General features: G+C 42.7%; 1 protein-coding gene across 1 annotated transcript in view; it reads right to left on the bottom strand.

The window, feature by feature from the left end:
• The window catches only part of NCOA2 (nuclear receptor coactivator 2), a 244333-nt gene that overhangs the window by 50572 nt on the left and 173328 nt on the right, over positions 1–20433 (bottom strand). The window contains exons 5-10 of the mRNA XM_014961149.1: positions 16118–16221; positions 9430–9607; positions 7694–7879; positions 6671–6772; positions 6426–6566; positions 1484–1631 (exon numbers count right to left, since the gene is read on the bottom strand). Coding sequence (XP_014816635.1) covers positions 1484–1631; positions 6426–6566; positions 6671–6772; positions 7694–7879; positions 9430–9607; positions 16118–16221 — 859 coding nt within the window. The remainder of the gene's footprint in view (positions 1–1483; positions 1632–6425; positions 6567–6670; positions 6773–7693; positions 7880–9429; positions 9608–16117; positions 16222–20433) is intronic.

The raw sequence follows: 20433 nt of genomic DNA, 5'->3' as shown, positions 1-20433 counted from the left end.
GAGATTTTAATTAGTCTATAGGAGGATGGGATATACTTTCTACTCCTATGCTAAAAATTAAATCGGAAAACTCAGACCTATTCCTAAATGTTAAAAGCTATAAAAGAGAGACAGTCTCAAGTAGATGAGGAAGTTAAAAAAAAAAAATGAGGTTCTGAGAAAAAATTCAATTCAACTCCGGACTTCCAAACCCAAATACTAATGGAACATTCCTAATATGTATTTTCGATGAGATGAAAACCATTGCAAAGGAAAAGCGCAGAGAAACCTTCGCGTTTTGCTAAAGCAGCAGAAGTGGCAGAACTGAAGGACACAGAGCAGTGAAGCTTCTCCCTCTCTATTTATTACCTCAGGTATAAAGGCAAATGTGAAGAACATTAACTATAAAAAGAGAGGTGGATTTTTAAAACCTTATTACAAATACAATAGTATCAGTGTTCTGCTAAAAAAAAAAAAAAGGCAAGAATACTTGCGAGTACCATTTTTAACTTAATGGTGCTTTTTAAATTTCAAATTTAGCACTTCCTGAAATACCAAGTATATTCAGCAATCCAATGAAAACAAAGTTCAGACAGCTTTTGGTCAGGTCCATTTCAAAATCTACACTCTCTGTAAAATGGTTTCAGTTTTAATGACATTTAGAGCTGTTTTCTTCCTCCCGAAAAAGTGATGCTGTGGATACAGGGAAACAGCATTGTCATTATAATCAGCAAAGAAAACCTGGAAAATAATCTGACACAAATATACCAGGACATGCAATGGCTCGATTCCAATTCTACATTAAGGTTCTGAGGTGAGTGATTATTTATCCTTGATTTTAACATATTATTGTCTGTGCCTTTTTTAAAAATAAAACCCAATAGTGGTGGCATTTCTCAGGATTGGACACGTGACAGTCACTACTCCAAGCACCAGAAATGACAAGGAATGAAGAGAGACGAGGAGTTAAAATAATGCAGTTTGTCTAAAATGCAGTTTTAATCGGCAGATCATATTCTTTATGAAGTCCCAACATGTGACTGACTGTCAACAACAGGAATTTCAACATGCAGTTTGTCTAAAATGCAGTTTTAATCGTCAGATCATATTCTTTAAAGAAGACCCAACATATGACTGACTGTCAACAACAGGAATTTCAATCCTTCAAAGTTGTCTAAATCTAAGTACATTTGGAAAAGTTTCTTCTGCCTACAATGCAAAATACAGGAAATTAAAAGACTGAAATCAAGAACATGAGATTAAAGGAAATGTTGTACGTTTAATGGGAAGATCTTGATGTGAAAATCACAGCGTGCCGTTTGTAAGTCCCAAAGTAATCTCTTTTCCTGCTGTAAGCACTGAATTCCTAAACTTATTTCGTTGTCATGCGATTAGTTGTGGGTCAAGGGAACGTTTCTCGGCCTCCATCTATTTGCTTTGGCAACTCTTTGCTTTCCCCTTCTCTCTGGAGAGCGCGGACGCGATAGAGGCGCGAGGAGGTTACCTGTGAAGCATATGCAAGGAGATGACAAGCTGAGGTTCGCTGGTCGTCTGGGAACGGATGAGCTTGCTCTTCGTTTGGGCCGAAACGATGGTGCCGTCAGACAAGGAAAACCGATAAACAGGACTGAATGCCAGTCCCTGCCTCAGCACTGCAAGCAAGCAAAAAAGACCAAAATTACATTAATGAGCAACTCTAGGAGAGGTAGCTCAGTTGCTCAACGACTCGATGTTCTACATCCATCAGCGCAAACGCTGCGTTCGTTAAAATAAAAATAAATTTTGAGAATAAATAGATGGGATGCACCTATAATAACCTCAATACAAGAGAGATCTGGAGGTGCTGGAGCGAGCGCAGAGGAGGCAACGAAGCTGGTGAGGGGGCTGGAAAACAAATCGTATGAGGAGCGGCTGAGGGAGCTGGGACTGTTTAGTCTGAGGAAGAGGAGGCTGAGGGGAGACCTCATCACTCTCTACAACTACTTGAAAGGACACTGGAGAGAGGTTGGTGCTGGTCTCTTCTTACAGGGAATTAGTGACAGAACGAGAGGGAACGGCTTCAAGCTCCAACAGGGTAGGTTTAGACTGAACATTAGGAAGGAATTTTTCACCGAAAGAGTGGTCGGGCATTGGAACAGGGTGGCCAGGGAGGGGGGGGAGGCCCCATCCCTGGCTGTGTTTAAGGGCCGTTTAGATGCAGTGCTGAGGGACATGGCGTAGGGGAGGACTTTGGAGAGTAGGGGAGATGGTTGGACTCGATGATCCCAAGGGTCTCTACCATCCGAGACCATTCTATGATTCTATAAATAAAGGATCCCACACACTGCAAGGTGATCAAAAGAAACCCTATAAGGAGTGACAGCAATCACGGGACAGACACTATGAAATACAGAATATTTCAGGAGTGGACCAAGAAGCCCTCAATGTCTGTTTCACTTTTCATCAAGTATGTGTCTAACTCCTTTTGTTCCTCCTAAGTTTTTTCATCTGCACCATCTACATCACCATGATTAATATAAATGCCCTTAGTTTCTAAATCATCTGTTTCCATTAGCCTGTATCTTTTCCTCCTTATTGCCTGCTTAAATTATCTTAGAGCAGTTACTCTCACTACTACTTTAATTTAAGAAGTACATAAATCTTTTGCATGGGAACAACTAGAAATGAGAAGAACTGGAAAAAAAAGAAATGATTACTTTTTAAAGAAGAAATACAGAAATATAAAGCTCAGACAAATTACAAATGCAATTAGCTAAGCTGGAATTGGGGCTGTGCTATCATTCCCCAGTGTTAGATACATCTGAATTTCAGGTTTGAGGTTGACCTCGCTGCACATATTCCACAGCCCTTCACTTTTCAGTGTAAATGTGAACTTCAACAAATGCAGTTCCCTAACTTCTGTAGCCCCCTGTGACATTTCTTTAAGCAGAAATGAAAGTGATGCCACGGAAAAGCAGAATCTGCAAACGTTTATTTCTACTGGTCGCTCTTCGCCATCAATGAAACGAACGTGATCGTTTTCAATCCCCTGTCCAAAAGCTGCTCCGTTGGGATTGCAGAGATGGCAGGAGGGAAATACTTAACTTCAGAATTTTCATTAAATTGTTTAGAGAAAAAATAGGAACGAAGCACTACAAATACTTTTAATTTCCTCTTTTTTCATGCATCCACATTTTCTGTGGTTTGTGCTTTTCTGTTTTTTTTTTTTCATCTTTAATTAATAATATCATCTGATCTTTGTTTCATTGCTTGTCTTTTAATATTTCCTGTTGTAATGAAATGACACGGGTTTCCAAGTGTGGCTTTATTAAATAGTCTCCTCCACAGAGCTACCAGCTTCCCAGCCTTGCAGTTCTGGTTACGATTGCTTTCCTTCCCTCTCCCCCCCCCACTGTCATATATTGTTCTGCCAGGTCCTAAAGTATTATTTAGGCAGTGAGAAAACAGGAAGCACAATTTAAACAACCCGAAGGGGGTTTTCAGAGTAAAAATGTAAAGAAAAACAAAAACCTACAACCATGAAACAATACAAAGCAGAATTTCACTGTTAGGTATGTCATTGTTTCAGTTTAACCTTTGGGCACCAGAAGGTCCAAAGCTCTTAACTTTAGCATATACCACCTCAGGAAATTCCAGTACTCAATGCCAACAGGATACAAGTGAAATCTCTACTTAAATCATTTTCCAAACTAATTCTTTAAGCAAACAAGAATGTTTCCGTATTCCTCTTGAGGAAATGCTATTTTTCTGACTGCGGCCAATAAAAACTTACCATATATTTTGCACTTTATGCTGAGATTTAATTTGAAAGCTCTGTGGCTTTTGTCTTTATCAAGCTAATGCTGATTTTTTTCTTCACACAGTAACACATGGAGGAGACCATTACTTGTTCTTTGCTTCTATTCTCTAACCATAATGACTTAAAAAATGCAAGGGGTCCTGCAATCAAGTGCAAAGATGCTACTGCCCAAGATCTGCCTTGTTTTTCTCCTCCATGCTGCAGGGCAGGGGAAGGAAACATTTCAGCCATCGCTCCTCTCTAGTACTGGATCTTTGGCAAAAAAGCAATTTCAGACGTTTTTCCCTCCTCCAATCTCTTCACTTCCACAAGAAGTAAAGAGTCCAGCCTCACTTAGACTAATTCTACAGTTTAGTCGATGATCCTAAGTGTCTGCTGCAAAACCATACAGTGGAAACTCCAAAACAGGTATATTTTTATCACTTCACAGGTAGCTTAGAGAGGAGTCACTCCGATCTCAGCACTGGATGTAGGAGCTCCTAATTTGCTCAGGAATCGTTTGAAGAGGACTGATGTAATAAGTGCCTGGAGGCCAAACCAGAAACTCCTAAATCACCTTTGGCAGAGACAGGTCCTTACCTGAAACTGCTCTCTAAGCCCCTGCTGTAAATTCAATTTCAGCTTAACTTCAGTTCTGTCCGAAATCACAGCAGGAGACTGTGAACTTTGAAGGTTTCATGAAAGCAGAACATATTCAAAAATATTTAATTAATGCCACATGACTAAAGCTTTTCTTTTTTTAATTTTTTTGGGGTGTACTTGATGGAATAACTTGAGATTCCAACTACAATTTAGTTTCCAAGACAGCATGGCAGATGTTTAATGACCATGGCAACTATTTGGTACAGGCCAGCTGTAAACCCTGTTCTACAGACACGAACCCAAAGAATGATGCTCCTGCGTTTGAGTTATTCCCCACTGGTTTTGAAAGGACTTTCCAGCGGACAATAAAGAGTTATTTGTTCTTAGTACTTTGCCTCTGTGTTACTAGAGTTAGCGGTATCGGGGTTTTATAAAGAGAAAAATCCCCACCCAGTCGCTACCACAGAAACCTCCTGGGGAACCTTCCACAGTGTGGTACTCCCCTAGATCTCCATAATCCTGACTGCGTAGATGTGCTTGTGGTGTATCTGGAGGTCTGGAGCCCTCAATATAAGAAGGACATGGACCTGATGGAGAGGGTCCAGAGGAGGGCCACAAGGATGATCAGGGGGATGGAGCACCTCTGCTACGAGGACAGGCTGAGGGAGCTGGGGTTATTCAGCCTGGAGAAGAGGAGGCTCCGGGAGGACCTAATAGCGGCCTTCCAGTACCTGAAGGGAGCCTACAGGAAGGCTGGGGAGAGCCTGTTTACAAAGGCCTGCAGTGACAGGACAAGGGGAAATGGCTTCAAGCTGGAGGGGAACAGCTTTAGACTGGAGATGAGGAGAGGGTTCTTCACTGTGAGGGTGGTGGAGCACTGGAACAGGTTGCCCAGGGAGGTGGTTGAGGCCCCATCCCTGGAGATATTCAAGGAGAGGCTCGACGAGGCCCTGGGCAACCTGGTCTAGTTGGGGGTGTCCCTGCTGACTGCGGGGGGGTCGGACTAGATGGCCTTTGGAGGTCCCTTCCGGCCTGGGCAATTCTATATTTCTATGATTCTATAGCCATTATCAGCCAGATACAGTACCATGATGTTGGTTTCCAGTGCTTCAGCTCTGGTAATTCACACCCAGTGCTTCTCACGGGAAATGGGACAATAAGAGTCCATTTTCGTAGAGAAAAGGAATACAGGTCAATGAAGGGCCATGTGTGAGTTGAGGTTCTGAAGAATAATGGGCAGTGAATGTTTTGGTGGGCAACACTCAGGGGTCTTTCTTTCTTTCTAAACTAATTTAGAAATTTGGGCCCCTCACCACAAAAAAGACATTGAGGGGCTGGAGTGGGTCCAGAGAAGGGCAACGGAGCTGGTGAGGGGTCTGGAGCACAAGGAGAAGGGGCTGAAGACCTTGTGAGGAGCAGCTGAGGGAGCTGGGGGTGTTCAGCCTGGAGAAAAGGAGGCTGAGGGGAGACCTTCTCGCTCTCTCCAACTCCCTGAAAGGAGGGTGTAGCCGGGGGGGGGTCGGTCTCTTCTCCCAAGGAACAGGCCATGGGACAAGAGGAAACAGCCTCAAGTTGCACCAGGGGAGGGTCAGATTGGAGATTAGGAACAATTTTTACACTGAAAGGGTTATTGTACATTGGAATGGGCTGCCCAGGGCAGTGGTGGAGGCACCATCCCTGGAGATATTTAAAAGATGGGTCGACATGGTGCTTAGAGACATGGTTTGGTGATGTTTGGTTTTTTAATCAGAGTTAGGTTGATGGTTGGACTTGATGATCTGGAAGGTCCCTTCCAACCCAGGCAATTCTATGATTCTGTGATTCTATGATTCTAATTGTGACAATTTGAAGATTTAAAGCAGCCTCCAATATAAGCAGTTATAACTGGGAGAAAGGTGCAAAACCTCTCTAGAGAGAGCCATAACGTGTCAGGCAAATCAGCTGGAGAAAGAGACTGTCAGTAGCCCTTGATTGCTCCATGTAAACACAACAAAGAGAACACAACCCAGAGATACCAATGACAAACAGTTTAAATATAGAAAGTGCTAAAAATATGAAACCTAACCTTCCTGGTGGTGCCTCTTGGCAAAAGATATTTCTCCCTCGTGCTGCGAATGGAACCTCTGAATGCACCTTCTCACCAAATCCTCCCAGCCAGGTTTCATAGCTGCTCGCATGGTGCTCGTGTCCAGTGAAGTTATTTTGCCTGATATCAGAGAAAACATTTGTTATAGCAATTTCCCCTTTGGGGAGGGGTAGGGAGAGGTGGGGGGGGTGAATAAAAAATTAAAACCTCCTGTTTCCCAATACCTTGTAGATCCTGGCGAGTAGTAAAGCTCTCTGATGAAGGAAGGAGAGGTCTTTCCTTCATTGGAGCTCTTCTTGCAACACAAATCAAGCAAGACTGCAAATCTTAAAGAAAAATGTAACTTCAGTAATTAGTACAGGAAGAGTCAGATTTTGCTTCCACAAAGAATTCAGAAATAGCTTTAAAAAGTTCTTTAAATCGCTTTGGACCAAAAGAATAAATTTTATACCAATATAAGGGCAGACAGAACTCAGTGGTTTTTCACCTTCATTATTTCTTACAACAGTAAACAACACAGAAGAGGTGGGTTTGTTTTCTTTTTTAGAAGAAAAATTATCAAGGACTCCATCAGAGCCCAAAATTACTGGCACATGTTTACACATGTATCTGTAGCAGCTCAACCACTCAGGAGGTAAGTCATAAACATACATATACATAAACATAAATACACAGCATGTACAGGGAGCATGTTTCTTCAACTCTCCCCATTTTGTACTTTCTAAGCCCTGTTTCTTAAACATGCCCCAAATTACTCGCTGTCCCTGAGAAAGCAGCTTCAAAATAAGCCATTTTTTTTAACTTATCTGAATACTCAAAATACAATCTCAGGAAATCTACCTGCTGAAGTAGTAAATGGCAAAGGAAATGGTAAACCACGATTGTCTTCAAATTCTAAGAACTCCAAAAAAAAATACTAAAATTGCCCATTGAAACTTTCCTCCCAGTCAGCTACATTCTTCTTACAACTGCAGTGATATCAAACTAGGGGATCTCTTCAGAGTAAACAGGGTTTCTCCCAATTTCAATCATATTCATGTAACAAACAGGTGTGTGCAAGTGTATACACTCTTAAGCAAAGATGAAAGCTGAATTAAGAAGGAAAAAAAAACCTACAATTTTTCAATTTTTCAGGATTTAGAAGCCACTTTCCCGACTTGACCTCACTTCATCAACTGCACCTAAACTGCTGACCCTCAAGAGCGTGGAAAGAGAAAATAGGACCCCAAATGGAAAGCCTTAATTACCTTCACCGTCCTCCTTGAAGGAATTTGGTTGAGAAACAGCAAAGCACTGCATAGTTTCGTATTTCTGATGTGCTTCCTGGTTATCATGGCCTTCCTCAGAATCAGCCAGAGGTTTCACCAGCATCCGACAGTTAAAGGTATGGCTGTTACGCCGAGGAGTGTCCCCAGACCAAGATCCTCCGTTCACTGAGCGAAGCAAAGATGACAGAGTGAGATAAATCTGGTAGCAGTCATTTCTGCTGCTCATCCACAGGAAATTAATCAAGGTGCTTCGCAGACGGGTTGGAAAACAAGCTCCTTTCACAACAACAATCTATTTTTAATATTGGGAGTCCAAACCAGCACAGAACAACGTAATTTATAAAATTCTCATATTTTAAGGCCACTGCTGATTTGTTCAGCACTGCTGATTGTTCATGCTTTTTTTTTTTTTAAGTGTCTTTTAAAGACGTAGTGGAAAAGCTTGAAAAAAGTCTAAATATTGGTGCATGTAAAAGTTTTACAGCACAGTGAAAAGCCTACTGGGTAGATCAAGTTAATTTACATGCCATGAATAAATAAGACAGTATGTGGGATCTGTCCAGTGAATTTAAAAGTAATTAATACAAATTAATAAAACAGCAGCATAGCCTACTGGGTAGATCAAGTTAATTTACATGCCATGAATAAATAAGACAGTATGTGGGATCTGTCCAGTGAATTTAAAAGTAATTAATACAAAGAAAACAGCAGCAATGTAGAAAAATCTGTGTCCAGATTAGAAATGGAAAGCAAAGAAACAAATGTGCATTTATAAAAATAAGAAACAATAAAATTGGGAATAAATTGAGACACACAGTGTTTCAGTGTCTCATCTACAAAAGGAAAGGTTGAGAATGACCTGGGTGCAGTGATGGATAAATCTAAAGCTTAAGGCAGTGCTTAAGACAAGTAAAAAAGGAAACAAAATCCTGAGATGCACAAATATAGGTACCTGACATCAGTCAGAGTGAATTAATGTAACACCACATAAGGAAATAACAGGGGCATATTTAAAATACTCTTCGCTTGCCCTCTTCAGTCATAAAATGCAATAAAGGCAGTAATTTATGGGGTTTAGCCATTTACATTTTTGATTGTTCAGGGGTTTATAAGTGAAGTCATAAAATGCTAAAGTGAATTGCATAATACTTTTTAAATGGCTGTGAGTAAATGAGGTGCCCAGTATCGACTTTCTCTTTCACCTCCTCCAAAAAACCAATGACATTAAAACCGATATTAATATTAATCCCAAAATGGCTGCAACTAACAAAAACCGTTTTTGAAAGATAAGAATGAATATTGGTGAGACTAAAAACACTACAATAAAAATTCTAACATAAGGAGCTGTCTGATTTTTCTTTTATATTCCCCCTTTTTGGGGCCATTCTTAGAATAAGCATCCTTGACCGAGAACTACCAGAGAGCTCACGCAGCTAATGCTGTCTTTTAGTGATTCACTCTGGAGATCCATTAAAAATATCAGCTAACATGAGTTACTAAGAGTAATTTTAACAAAGAAGAATCTGAAAAGAGCGGAGGATGCTTTTGAGAATAATATTAATCATTCATACAGCCTATATACACATTAAAAATAAATAGAGTGTATATGATGAAACTGTAAGTAGTGGAAGGACATTAAGTTAAGTTATTGAAACGCTGATTTATGCAACCAAAGTTAAATAAATAATGGCAGGATATGAGGAGAAGATACGTACCTAAAGATTTTGGCAGCAGGATTTTGACAAATTCATTGTGGTCCCCTACGTGCAGGATGCTATATATGCTTGTGTTCATCAGCTCTTCTTGGTTGTACCTCAGGTACTGTGTCACATTCTCAGAAACAAACACAACGTTACCTTCTGGGTTCACTACGAAGAAGAACCCATCCAGGGCCTAAAGGGGGAAGAAAAAAAACCAGAGAGGAAAGGAGAGAGAAAGAAAGATGGTATCAAACAATCAGATTAACAACAAGATACCCAGAAATTAAATATTCCTTTCAGAAGATATGGCTGAATCTTTCTGCATCCATCCCAGGTCTTATATTCTTGTCTGTAACGGCAAAGGACACACTTTGCATTGAGCATCTCATTGTACTTAAAACACTGTAAAAGCACAGAAAGGCACATGTCTTGTAAAGTAATGAAACCCACAGATGAAAATAAACCAAATCCCCTGCCTCAAACAAGTAAAAATAAATAATGGAAGAGAATCATAGAATCATTCAGGTTGGAAAAGACCCTTGGGATCATGGAGTCCAACCATCACTCTACAAAGTTCTCCCCTACACCATGTTCCCCAACACCACATCTAAACGGCCCTTAAACACGTTCAGGGATGGGGACTCAACCACCTCCCTGGGCAGCCTATTCCAGTGTCTGACCAAGAGGTTGCTACCCATCTACCTGCCTGTGAAGTAAGAAACCTGGACCAGAAGCTGGTTCTGCCAAACCTAGAGCCTGTCCGCTCCTCTACGCAGCACAGGGAGGCTGATCCCAGGAGAACATCCCAGGATGTGCTGGCACCAGGCAAGAAAAACACTGGCAGAAAGGAAAAGGCATCTCTCCCCATCATCTGCACAGAAGTGAGGCCCCACACAGCCAGGAACACAAGGGATCAAAAGCAGAGATGGGCAAAGGGAGCCGAGAAGGACCGGCGAGGATGGGGCAGAGCTTCAGTCCCCGCTCCCAGGGCTGCTTTCAGTTTTGGTATTATTTGACACCAGTTTAATTCAGTTCACATGTGATCCAGGGAACAGGAACCAGACTTTCACCTCTTCAGCTCAGCTCCGTGGTATTCCAAAGGACTTAAAAGTTTCTGCGAGGAAGTATCTAAATTAGTCATTCCTGCTGATTGGCTTCCCCCCTTTATCTCCTGCGACGGTGACAGCCCCAGCTACAGCATTCCTTCCGTGACATCTGCTGCCCCTTACCTGAAGATTAAACCAAATACTACATGGCTTCTACCTGATGAGAATAAAGTAAAATTTGAGTATCAGTAAGAACTTCTCATGCAAACTTTCTTTTCCTTGACATGCAAGCATGGCTGTGGGCGACAGAAATACTTCCGAATGCATCCCTCTAACTTTATTTCGTATGAGAAGACAAAGGGGGATCCATCTAAACTTAAAGCACCAAAGCTTTTGGTCTAAGCCTTCAATTAACAATTAACCCCTACAGACTTCTACAGCTTTGCCTGATCCATTCACCTCTTCAAGGAGAGGTATGAAATCACTAGAACAGCTGTTACTTATCGCATCTCCAGGGAGGGAATCAAGTCAGAAAAACAAGGCGTGATTCATTATGGGTTAATTAAAAGCGAGTGGATCCGTACTAGACCTGAGCTCAGAACAGTCTGAGAGGGTGGAGCTGCCACAGCAAGTGTGTACAGGTGTCTGCATTTTTGATATGACCAAACTATCTAAATTAGTCATTCCTGCTGATTGGCTTCCCCCCTTTATCTCCTGCGACGGTGACAGCCCCAGCTACAGCATTCCTTCCGTGACATTTGCTGCCCCTTACCTGAAGATGAAGCCAAATACTACATGGCTTCCACCTGATGAGAATAAACTAAAATTTGAGTATCAGCAAGAACTTCTCATGCAAACTTTCTTTTCCTTGACATGCAAGCATGGCTGTGGGCGACAGAAATACTTCTGAATACATCCCTCTAACTTTATTTCATATGAGCAGATAAAGGGGGATACATCTAAACTTAAAGCACCAAAGCTTTTGGTCTAAGCCTTCAATTAACAATGAACCCATACGGACTTCTGCAGCTTTGCCTGATATATTCACCTCTCCAAGGAGGGGTATGAAATCACTAGAACAGCTGTTAGTTATCGCATCTCCAGGGAGGGAATCAAGTCAGAAAAACAAGGCGTGATTCATTATGGGTTAATTAAAAGCGAGTGGATCCGTACTAGACCTGAGCTCAGAACAGTCTGAGAGGGTGGAGCTGCCACAGCAAGTGTGTACAGGTGTCTGCATTTTTGATATGACCAAACTCGCTGGTATTAGCTGGCAAGTCCTCAGGCTACAGACACGTATTAAAAATACTGCGCGCGGCTGAGCAAAGCCAGAGACTGCAGAAGGGAAGGGTATGGAGGGATCGTCCTTCTCTCTTCAGCCACCGAGCAGAAGGCTAAAGAGAAGGGCCACAGAGATGCTCAGAGGGCTGGAAGACAGGCTGAGACTTGGGATTGTTGAGCCTGGAGAAGAGAAGGATCCAGGGAGACCTTAGAGCCCCTTTCAGTCCCTCAAGGGGCTCCAGGAGAGATGGGGAGGGACTCTGGATGAGGGAGGGGAGCCACAGGAAAAGAAGGAACAGTTTTAAACTGAAAGAGGGGAGACTGAGATGAGATCTCAGGAAGACATTCTTTACTCTGAAGGTAGTGAGACACAGGCCCAAGTTCCTCAGAGAAGCTGTGGCTGCCCCATCCCTGGAGGGGTTCAAGGCCAGGCTGGATGGGGCTTGGGGCAACCTGGTCTGGTGGGAGGTGTCCCTGCCCAGGGCAGGGGGGTGGAACTGGATGATCTTGAAGGTCCCTTCCAACCCAAACCATTCTGTGATTCTATCATTCCAAAGAAAAGACAGAGCCAGGCTCTATCCAGAGGTTACAAGGCAAAGACAAGATGCAACAAAGGTTGCAAGACAGGACAGACAAGAGAAAGACAATTCACCATGAAGGTAGTCAGACATGGGCAAAGGCTGCCCAAAGAGGCTGTGAAATCTCCTTCCTCAGAACTACTCAAACCTTGGCTGGACTTGGGACCTGAGCCACTTGCTCTAGTTGGACCTGCTCGCAGTGGGAGGTGGAACCACACGAGCTCCAGAGGTCCATTCCAAACGAAGTTAGTTAATGATTCTGCTGAAGGGGAGGGATGGTGAAAGCACAACGCACAAGCAGAGTGGCTGAGTCAATGGTTGCCAAATGCTCTGTTTGCTCTATTTTAAAATTACAAAATAATGAACCCCACAAATAAATGTACAAGTATATAATTTAGAGGCAGTCAGGAAAAGTTAAGATAAACTAGGTCTTTTTCTCTCCTGTTAATTGTCACAAATGCTAATCTCTGCCTTTGTTTTTTATCATTGCCTTCTATTTGTTCCTGATCATTCTTGGTTCATGTTGTTAATTCACTTTCCTGGGAGAGCTCCCTCCTTTCCATGCGCTCTCGGAGCATTCACGACATTTTACTGCTTTCTAGTATTTAGTTTAACTAACAATATTTTACAAGATTTAATTAATTGAGACCCTAATACAATTTTCTATCAGTATTTCTGCTCCGGATTAGTGTCTTAGACGGCATTTCACCCCTGCTTGAAGCCAACGTCAAGCGGGACCTCTTTGGTTTAGTCCTTTCTACATCACGACAGTTCCTTGTAGCGTGACACGGAGATGTGGATACGGAGAGATGGATCAGAGAACTGAGTTGGCTGAAAACTAAGGCAAGGGAAAAAAAACCCAAGTGATGCCAGCCACATCAGTCCCCCGAAGCAGCCCACCATGGAACCACGTGGCGTTTGGGGCTGGCAGAAGGATGTGGGTTTGGCTGAACCATTCCCCTTGGCAGCCGTCCATGCTCACGTCAACTCAAAGGGATTGCAAAACCCAAGCCATCAATGATATTTATTGGAGTCCTAAAGAGAAAGCTTTCAAAGAAGGGGATGGGAAGCAAGAGATGATGCCAGTTACTGGAACCCCACAATAATCTTCAGTTTTCCCCACTATTTCCCTTCTACAGCAACTTCTCATGCTGCTTCTTGGGTTGACCACAGAAGTGGTCACCTGAGCCTAGAGTGACACCGGCCCTACATGCCAGTCTCCCATTTCTTTCTATTCTATTTTAGAAGCTCCCACTTTTGCAATAATTTCTTAATTCTGTCCCCAGATGTATGTGACCACAAGAAACAACTTTTCTTCAGAGCTACTGGTACAATGGGGGAACAAATAAAGGGTAACGTGCTGGAAGAGAAGAGAACAGATATTACTTTAGATTGATATATTGGAATGGAAAATGCATTTTTTGTTCTTTGAGCTGTTGTCAGCTCTCTCTTGACTATTTTTTCACCCTCTCTTCCTATCTACTTTCTGCTTTAACCAAGAAATATGTTAAAATATTCCTCAGAGGCAGCTGCATGATGAATTTGACTCTCTCTCTTCAGCTGGAAACACTCACTATTTTGAGGATTCTTCAGTTTTATTCTTTAATAAAACCAGACAATTACATTTCTAAACCAAATCAACTCATAAACTGTTCATCAGCATCGCCGGTTTTATTATTATTTGGCAATGGAAAAGGGTAGGTTTTTGAAGAGGTTGTATTAGGGGCCTCTGTAAAGATGAAATAACTTAATTGCATTTCCTTAAGGAGATAAAGACACAAAGAAAATATCTGTAGTCTTTTCACAGTAAACGTAGAACAACTTTCAGTCCTTTTAAGTTTCTTGGTGCAAAAGGACCGCGGTTTATTAATTTAGTTCCACAATCAGTCATTGTTAATATGCAATGGTTTTACTGTGAAGGAAAACTAAATTAAATGGAATAATGGAACAGAGGGGTGATTCTCCATGTCGTGTTTGCTGCAATAGCCAATCGTGCAAGATAAGTCAGAAAAATATAATCTTATCCTCACTTTCCCTGTGATTAAAACAAGTCCTTACAATTAAATTAATAGGAAGTTAAAGATAAATTTTAGCATAGCAATGTAAGAGATGGATGTTGAACCTTGTTTGGCAGCAAAACCAAAACGTGAGCATGTATAATAATTATTAAATTAAATCAATTAATTTGTTACCCCCACTTTTCAAAGACGAATGTTTTCACTCCGATCTGTCTAATCTTCCTTATGTTTAGGAGTGTGATTTTGGAGCCTTTATTTTGTACGTAGTACAGAAAGCTGTGTTTTCATCTAATAAATCATGACAACTAATTCAAATACTTAAAACTGTTAAAACCTGCATCTCGCTCCTGTGATGTTCAGAAATGACAGAATAAACATGCTTCTGCCAAAGTTGGTTCCTTCAGCTTGACTCAGAGTTTGTCTTTTGTTTTATCTAAAGGAACATTTCTTCTTCCTTACAGATAAAGTCCACAGTCAGAACAGGAATAAAGAGCTTGCGAGTGAGCTCAAGCAGATAAAGAGTAGTGCCAAAGGACAGCAGGATGTGACACGGGGGTCCCAGACAGCATACCTACCCAACAATACTATTCAATGCACTTAGAAGTCAGGTTTTTAAGCATGCAGCCTTCGTGGGTATCAAAATAACAGTTAAAATCAGACAGAAACCTTAACTGGACAACCTGAAATACACGTCTTGAGAAGCCCTCCCAGATACTCTCAGATTCTAGAGGGAAGAGTCATGCTTTAAGTGCTGAAATGATAAGCCATTAAAACAGTAGAGCAATGACAGGGGATTTTAGATGAAGTATTATTCATGTGAATACTACTCTGGATGTAAATTAATGTATAGGTACAACAGGTCTTCCAAATCTGCCATGGTTTAGCAGAAATAAAACACACACATGCAGACACCCGAGGCTTCCTACCAAACGAAGCCCCTCAAGTCATCTGGGTTACAAAGCAGCAGAATTCTCTCTTTCACCCCACCCCGTGTTAAAAATGTGTTACATCACTGAATCCAACAGAAATACACTGCCTTAAATACGCTCTTCAATGACATAATCCTAAGTGGCCAGGACGGTTTGTCTTTCTGGATCTTCAATGACATAATCCTAAGTGGCCAGGATGGTTTGTCTTTCTGGACCATTCTTCTTCTTTGGAGATTTTCAAGCCCCGCCTGGATGGGGTCCTGAGTGACATGCTCTGACAAGCTCCAGGCAATCCTGCTTCAGCAGGGGAGTTGGACTAGATGATCTCTATGGTCCCTTCCAACTCTAAAAATTCAGTGAAATTCAGTGAAATTTCACAGCACCCTCCAGCTGCACTTTTTCATTTCATGACTTCTTCTGAAGGGTGCCTACAGAAGAGCTGGGGAGGGACTCTTTGCCAGGAGGTGTAATGATAGGACAAGGGGAAACGGTTTTAAATTGGAAGAAGAAAGATTCAGATTAGATCTCAGGAAGAAATTTTTTACTATGAGGGTGGTGAGACACTGGAAGAGGTTGCCCAGGGAAGCTGTGGCTGCCCCATCCCTGGAGGGGGTCAAGGCCAGGCTGGATGGGGCTTGGAGCAACCTGGTCTGGTGGGAGGTGTCCCTGCCCAGGGCAGGGGTGGGACCTGCTGATCTTTGAGGTCCCTTCCAACCCAAACCATTCCATGATTCTATGACGCTGCTCTTCATTCTAAAGGCAACCCAAACCACTCTATGATTCTATGATGCTGCTCTTCATTCTAAAGAGAAGCAGAACTGGCTTCAAGAAGGGGATTTTGTGCTCTTTACCTCAAGCATCATTGGTCCAAGCGCATCCTTGTCGATGACACTCTGACCCGTAGACGATACATCCGCTTTTTGCACTTCATCTTCGTTAGCTGCTGCTGCTTTTTCTGCAATAAAACAAACGTGGATGTTAAATGATTAAATGACAAAGCAGTGAGACAGGGTGAGAGCCCGCCGAGTGTTGAGACGGGCTGTAAAACAGCTACAGCACAACAGATCTGAAAATGAGATCAAACAGCCTCCCAGAATGATTCAACAGAAGCATCACTAGTGTATTTGCTTCTCAGGTCTGCAGCTTTATGACACAAACTAAAAAATTGGTGCTGTCTCTCCACCAGATATCTTCCTAAGGTAGAAAATCTAACGCTGGGCAAAGGCTCCTCAGGAAGAGGAAAGGCTCCAACTCTTGAATGAGCAAGAACCCCAGGATCAAGGTGCACCAAGAGGCTGATGTGGAAGAGCAGGCGAAGCTCACAGCTGCACAACTTTTTCCCCATGGCTATATTTAGAAGGATAAAAACACAAGGCTGCAATCTACTGTTTCAGTACCGAGAAAGAGCCCTCTCAGTTTTCCGTTCCCATGCCTCCACCCACATTTTTACTATCAATCACATCGTTTTCGTGCTGCCCCATTTACCAACGTCTTATTAAAACTACACGCAGTTTCAAGCGCTGCATTTGGAAATCACAACGATTGAAGGTTTCTGGAGCCTGATGCCACGTTTTACAGTATGTTATATACTGTATCACTCATCATAGCCAACTCCAAACTTAAGGGATATTCATTCATACTGGAACTTTCAAATCAGGAGGGTTTATAGCTCCTATCAAGTAACAGAGTGTATTAATTTTTCTATTCCACGAACGATATCGGCGTTTAAGGGAGAAGCAGTAAAAGTAATAAAAAACACAATACAAAATACATATTCTCCATTCTAAGTTAATGAAATAAGTAATTTTTTCGTTGTTGGTTCTACACTGATAACATTCTTTTACAATTTTTCAAGCAATTCTGTAAAAGCTAGGGCTATACTGCAATCTAAAATATTAAAAATCATTCAAGACCTTTTATTTTTAATGTTACACAAGAAATTATTTTAATAAACATGAAAGCACACTGAAATTACGATAACAAGAATTTATGCCTTCTACATCAACAAACCAGGAGAAGATTTCTTGTAGGAATTACTGAAAGTACCCCGCGCAGAAGGAGCAAAAGGCCTTTGGAAAAATCACCCTTACTGAAAATTAAAGCATCAGCCACACAAATTAAAACGGATCCAAATGCAGAGTATTTCCCACCTATCTGTAGATCTGCAGTACTGCAGCCAGAGTTCCTCTGAACTCTTTCCTGGGCAGAGGATACAAGGTGAGTGTGGATATATGTAACTTGGACACAGAGCAAAGGAACTGCCCCTGGAACCCCTGGGTCTTCTCCTGCCAGCGACCACCTGCTGCCAATCAGGCTTTGGTCACTTGGGCTGTCACGTCTGAGACTTCTATAGTTTCTTGCTTTCACGAAAAAAAAGAGTCACGAAAATCTCAGCTGCCTCTTAGGGTGTGTTCATACACAATATAACACTGTTGAGCATAACGATGAAAACAAAATTGTTGTGAAGACGGACTGTTGCAACTAGTGGAATAATTTATATGACTTTGATTAGCATAATCTGATAGGAATAAATATGCTAGAAGTAACTATTAACGCTTGCTCTGCCACTTAAACTCACCAGGACACAAAACTAGTGAAATTATTTCTGGTTTGGACTGAGGACTGCAGTGGGGTTTTCCTTTTTTTTTTCTCTTTTATTTTATTTTCTTTCGCCTTCTTTTGGCAAAAAGCAGAGATTAGATCTAAGAGGAAAAAAAAAAAAGAACAATCCTTCCCATACTACAATACAGCAGAGTTGGCACCACACGATGATACAATACTGAAAACTATTCTCAAAATTATGAAAGAATTCTGAAAGATTCTAAAAATAGGGTTGAGCTTTGAATGAAGTCGCCGATGCTCTTTTTGTTTCCCATCTGTTCCCGGTAGCAGAAGGTGATCCCTGGTTTCACGCTGCAGAATATCATAGTGGCTACAGATACCAGTCTCCTGCTTTTGTCCCCTCCCTGCCCCAGCCACGGACACCATCAGGAACATTGAGGAACATGGGATTATATCCATATGTGAGAAACTAAGGAGCTACAAATATGGCACAGCCACTCTCACAGCCACAGCCTTCATACAAACCACCCGTAAGACACCGAGAAAAACAACCCTTCTCTTTTTGCACACAGGCAAACTTTTATATGAAAGAAAAAGGAGAAAGTTTTTAGTTACTAGAATGGTAATCAACCCAGAAGCTGCAATATCAGGACAGACCAAGGATCTGTCGGACAGACCAACCATTGGGGTGTTCAGCCTGGAGAAGAGAAGGCTCCGGGGAGACCTTAGAGCCCCTTCCAGTCCCTCAAGGGGCTCCAGGAGAGATGGGGAGGGACTCTGGATCAGGGAGGGGAGCCATAGGATGAGGGGGAACAGTTTTAAACTGAAAGAGGGGAGATTGAGATGAGATCTCAGGAAGAAATTCTTTGCTGTGAGGGTGGAGGAAGAGGTTGCCCAGAGAAGCTGTGGCTGCCCCATCCCTGGAGGGGTTCACGGCCAGGCTGGATGGGGCTTGGAGCAACCTGGTGTGGTGGGAGGTGTCCCTGCCCAGGGCAGGGGGTTGGAACTAGATGGTCTTCAAGGTCCCTTCCAACCCAAACCACTCTATGATTCTATGAAATTAAGTGGCCGAGAGCTTCAAAGAGGCTATGCATTCAGGCCTAAGGTCCCTATACATGTATTTAAGCAGCACTGTACAGGAAACCTGGCCTCAGGCAGCCTCTGAGTAGGACCAGCAGATGCTGCACATCAATGTTACAAACTGCAGCTACTGATCATAGAATCATAGAATCATTCAGGTTGGAAGAGACCCTTGGGATCATCGAGTCCAACCATCCACCCTACTCTACAAAGTCCTCCCCTACACCATGTCCCTTAGCACTGATAACGTTAAGCTGCGCAGTAAATTATCCTTTTTTGCCTGAACTACAAAGCCCCTCGTGAAGCCTCCATCAGCACATACAGGAAAAGTAAGTGTGAGCCCTTGTCAGCAGGGTCGTCCTGACGGAGCCACGTGGGGAATGTCCTGAAACGCAGATCTACGGCACGTGGGGCTGATGGAGAACAAAAATTCCTTGCAGGAAGGTTAGAAAAAACCAGCAAGTGATGGACGAATTTCTAGTGCTGACAACACCCCAGCATTTATCATGAGTCACTATTTTTTGTTTTTCTTAACAGTTCCAGCTTCTGGTGTTAAGTCCTGGTGCAAAAATGTAAAGTTTACTTTTCCTTTTTTTTTTTTCCCTTCTATCTTTTTTAGGTTGACTGGGGCCCCTACGGAAAACTCCAAAGCACAGAGAGTTTATTATTTCTCTGCTAGATTAATGATTTTTTGAATGCTAGGGGTTAGGAAAATAGCTCCGGAGGCCCAACCTTGCAAAAACCTCTCGGAAGCCTTTTTTCCAGCCCCGTGGGAATTGCTGGCATTACCCTGTGACTTAACCACAGCCGCCAGATTTTTCCACCGCCGCCGCTAAACCGGAGAACGGGAGCCCGTTCCCTGCTCCGGCACCTTCCGGCGACACCGCCTCCTGGAACAAGGGATGCCCCTGTTGGATGTAAAAACGTTGGGAAAAGAGTTCCTGGTCATCCCATGGACATGGAGGAAGAAAAAAATAAGAGAGGAGGTTGAGTATGGAAAGAGAAAAAAGAGCCTTGTGCCATCTGTGGCTGGAGAGCTGCCTGGAAGAAAGAGACCTGGGGGTTGTAGTTGACAAACGGCTGTTGACAAACAGTTGACAAACTCGAGGCCTCACCTCAAGTACTGTGTCCAGTTTTGGGCCCCCTACCATAAAAAAGACATTGAGGTGCTGGAGCGGGTCCAGAGAAGGGCGACAAAGATGGTGAGGGGTCTGGAGCACAAGTCTTATGAGGAGAGGCTGAGGGAACTGGGGTTATTCAGCCTGGAGAAGAGGAGGCTGAGGGGAGACCTTATTGCTCTCTACAACTCCCTGAAAGGAGGGTGTAGAGAGGTGGGGGTCGGTCTCTTCTCTCAAGTCACAGGCGACAGGACGAGAGGAAATGGCCTCAAGTTGCGCCAGGGGAGGTTCAGGCTGGATATTAGGAAAAATTTTTTCACGGAAAGGGTTCTCAGCCATTGGAATGGGCTGCCCAGGGAGGTGGTTGAGGCCCCATCCCTGGAGGTGTTCAAAAGACGGGTTGATGT

The sequence above is a fragment of the Calidris pugnax genome, unplaced genomic scaffold (genome assembly GCF_001431845.1).
Source record: "Calidris pugnax isolate Ruff unplaced genomic scaffold, ASM143184v1 scaffold331, whole genome shotgun sequence".
Classification (NCBI taxonomy): Eukaryota; Metazoa; Chordata; class Aves; order Charadriiformes; family Scolopacidae; genus Calidris; species Calidris pugnax.
Note: the sequence above shows the minus strand (reverse complement) of the source record. Positions and strands in the feature narration are given on the sequence as shown.